This window comes from Poecilia reticulata, linkage group LG17, assembly GCF_000633615.1.
Source record: "Poecilia reticulata strain Guanapo linkage group LG17, Guppy_female_1.0+MT, whole genome shotgun sequence".
In the NCBI taxonomy this organism is placed as follows: domain Eukaryota; kingdom Metazoa; phylum Chordata; class Actinopteri; order Cyprinodontiformes; family Poeciliidae; genus Poecilia; species Poecilia reticulata.
This window is the reverse complement of record NC_024347.1, coordinates 28,585,891-28,587,569: the sequence shown is the minus strand read 5'-3', so window position 1 is coordinate 28,587,569 and position 1,679 is coordinate 28,585,891. Positions and strand designations below refer to the sequence as shown.

At 54.4% G+C, this 1,679-nt stretch overlaps 1 protein-coding gene across 2 annotated transcripts in view; it reads left to right on the top strand.

Moving 5' to 3' along the window:
- The window catches only part of smg7 (SMG7 nonsense mediated mRNA decay factor), a 14,769-nt gene that overhangs the window by 2,504 nt on the left and 10,586 nt on the right, over positions 1-1,679 (top strand). For both annotated transcript variants that reach the window (XM_008434680.2, XM_008434679.2), the window contains exons 4-6: positions 637-769; positions 840-1,011; positions 1,088-1,159. In XM_008434680.2, the coding sequence (XP_008432902.1) occupies positions 637-769; positions 840-1,011; positions 1,088-1,159 (377 nt within the window). The remainder of the gene's footprint in view (positions 1-636; positions 770-839; positions 1,012-1,087; positions 1,160-1,679) is intronic.

Below are 1,679 nucleotides of genomic sequence, written 5' to 3'. Positions count from 1 at the left end.
ACACACACAGACACACAGACACACACACAGACACACCCACACACACAGTCACACACACACACACACACACACACCTTCACACACACACACACACACACACACACCTTCACACACACACACCTTCACACACACACACACACACCTTCACACACACACACCTTCACACACACACACCTTCACACACACACACACAAACAGTCGATCTGTCACAATAAATGAATCTGCAGCTTCCATACCTGTGGTCACCTGGTGAGGAGGCGGGGCTTGGGGCTTGGCGCTGCACACAGACGGTTCAGGTTCAGAGAGATTTATGAGTCATGAGACTTTCTGTCTGTTTTATCATCACCTGGAAACATGACGACCGTTCAGAACCACAGAAGAAGAAGCTGTTAGCAGCAGCAGCTAGCAGAAGCAGCTAATAGCAGCTACCACAGCAGCTAACGGCAGCAGTTAGCATCAGCTAGCAGCAGCAGCGGTTAGCAGCTAGCGCTAGCCGTTGAACTGAGAGCTGAGGGTTTTTATGTTTTCTCTCTATGATCTTTATTTTCCTTCAGGAATGAAACTTGTCCATCCTCTCCTCGGGTTTGTCTCTGTCCTCTGGTGACCTCTGACCTTTCTGGTTTGCTGTTGCTGCAGGTGGAACCACGCCTTCAAGAACCAGATCACCACTCTGCAAAGCCAGGCCAAGAACCGGGCCAACCCGAACCGCAGCGAGGTCCAGGCCAACCTGTCGCTGTTCCTGGAGGCCGCCAGCGGCTTCTACACCCAGGTACGACCCGGTTCCGGTTCCGATTCCGGTTCTGAGTGGCCGCGTCTGACCGGCTGCTGCTGTGTTGCAGCTGCTGCAGGAGCTCTGCACCGTCTTCAACGTGGACCTGCCGTGCCGGGTCCGATCCTCTCAGCTCGGCATCATCAGCAACCGGCAGGGCGGCGGCGGCGCCATCGTCACGCCGCAGCCCAGCTCCTGCTCCTACATCTGCCAGCACTGCCTGGTCCACCTGGGAGACATCGGTCAGCAGAACCTCGGCCCGCTGCTCGCCGGCTGGTTCTGTTCCGCTCTGACCCGGTCCCTGTTTCTGTCTTTCAGCTCGATACCGGAACCAGACCAGCCAGGCGGAGTCGTACTACCGACACGCGGCCCAGCTGGTTCCGTCCAACGGTGAGTGGCACTGGGTCCACCCACACCCACTTGGTAGTCTGGCTGATGTTCAGCAGCCATGTTTGTAGTCTCTGACTGACGTTCAGCTGCCATGTTTGTAGTCTCTGACGTTTGGCAGCCATGTTTGTAGTCTCTGACTGACGTTCAGCTGCCATGTTTGTAGTCTCTGACGTTTGGCAGCCATGTTTGTAGTCTCTGACTGACGTACGGCAGCCATGTTTGTAGTTTGGCTGATGTTCGGCAGCCATGTTTGTAGTCTCTGACGTTTGGCAGCCATGTTTGTAGTCTGTGACATTCGGCAGCCATGTTTGGAATCTCTGACTGACGTTCGGCAGCCATGTTTGTAGTCTCTGATGTTTGGCAGCCATGTTTGTAGTCTCTGACTGATGTTTGGCAGCCATGTTTGTAGTCTCTGACTGATGTTCGGCAGCCATGTTTGTATTCTGGCTGACGTTCGGCAGCCATGTTTGTAGTCTGGCTGATGTTCGGCAGCCATGTTTGTAGTCTCTGACGTTTGGCA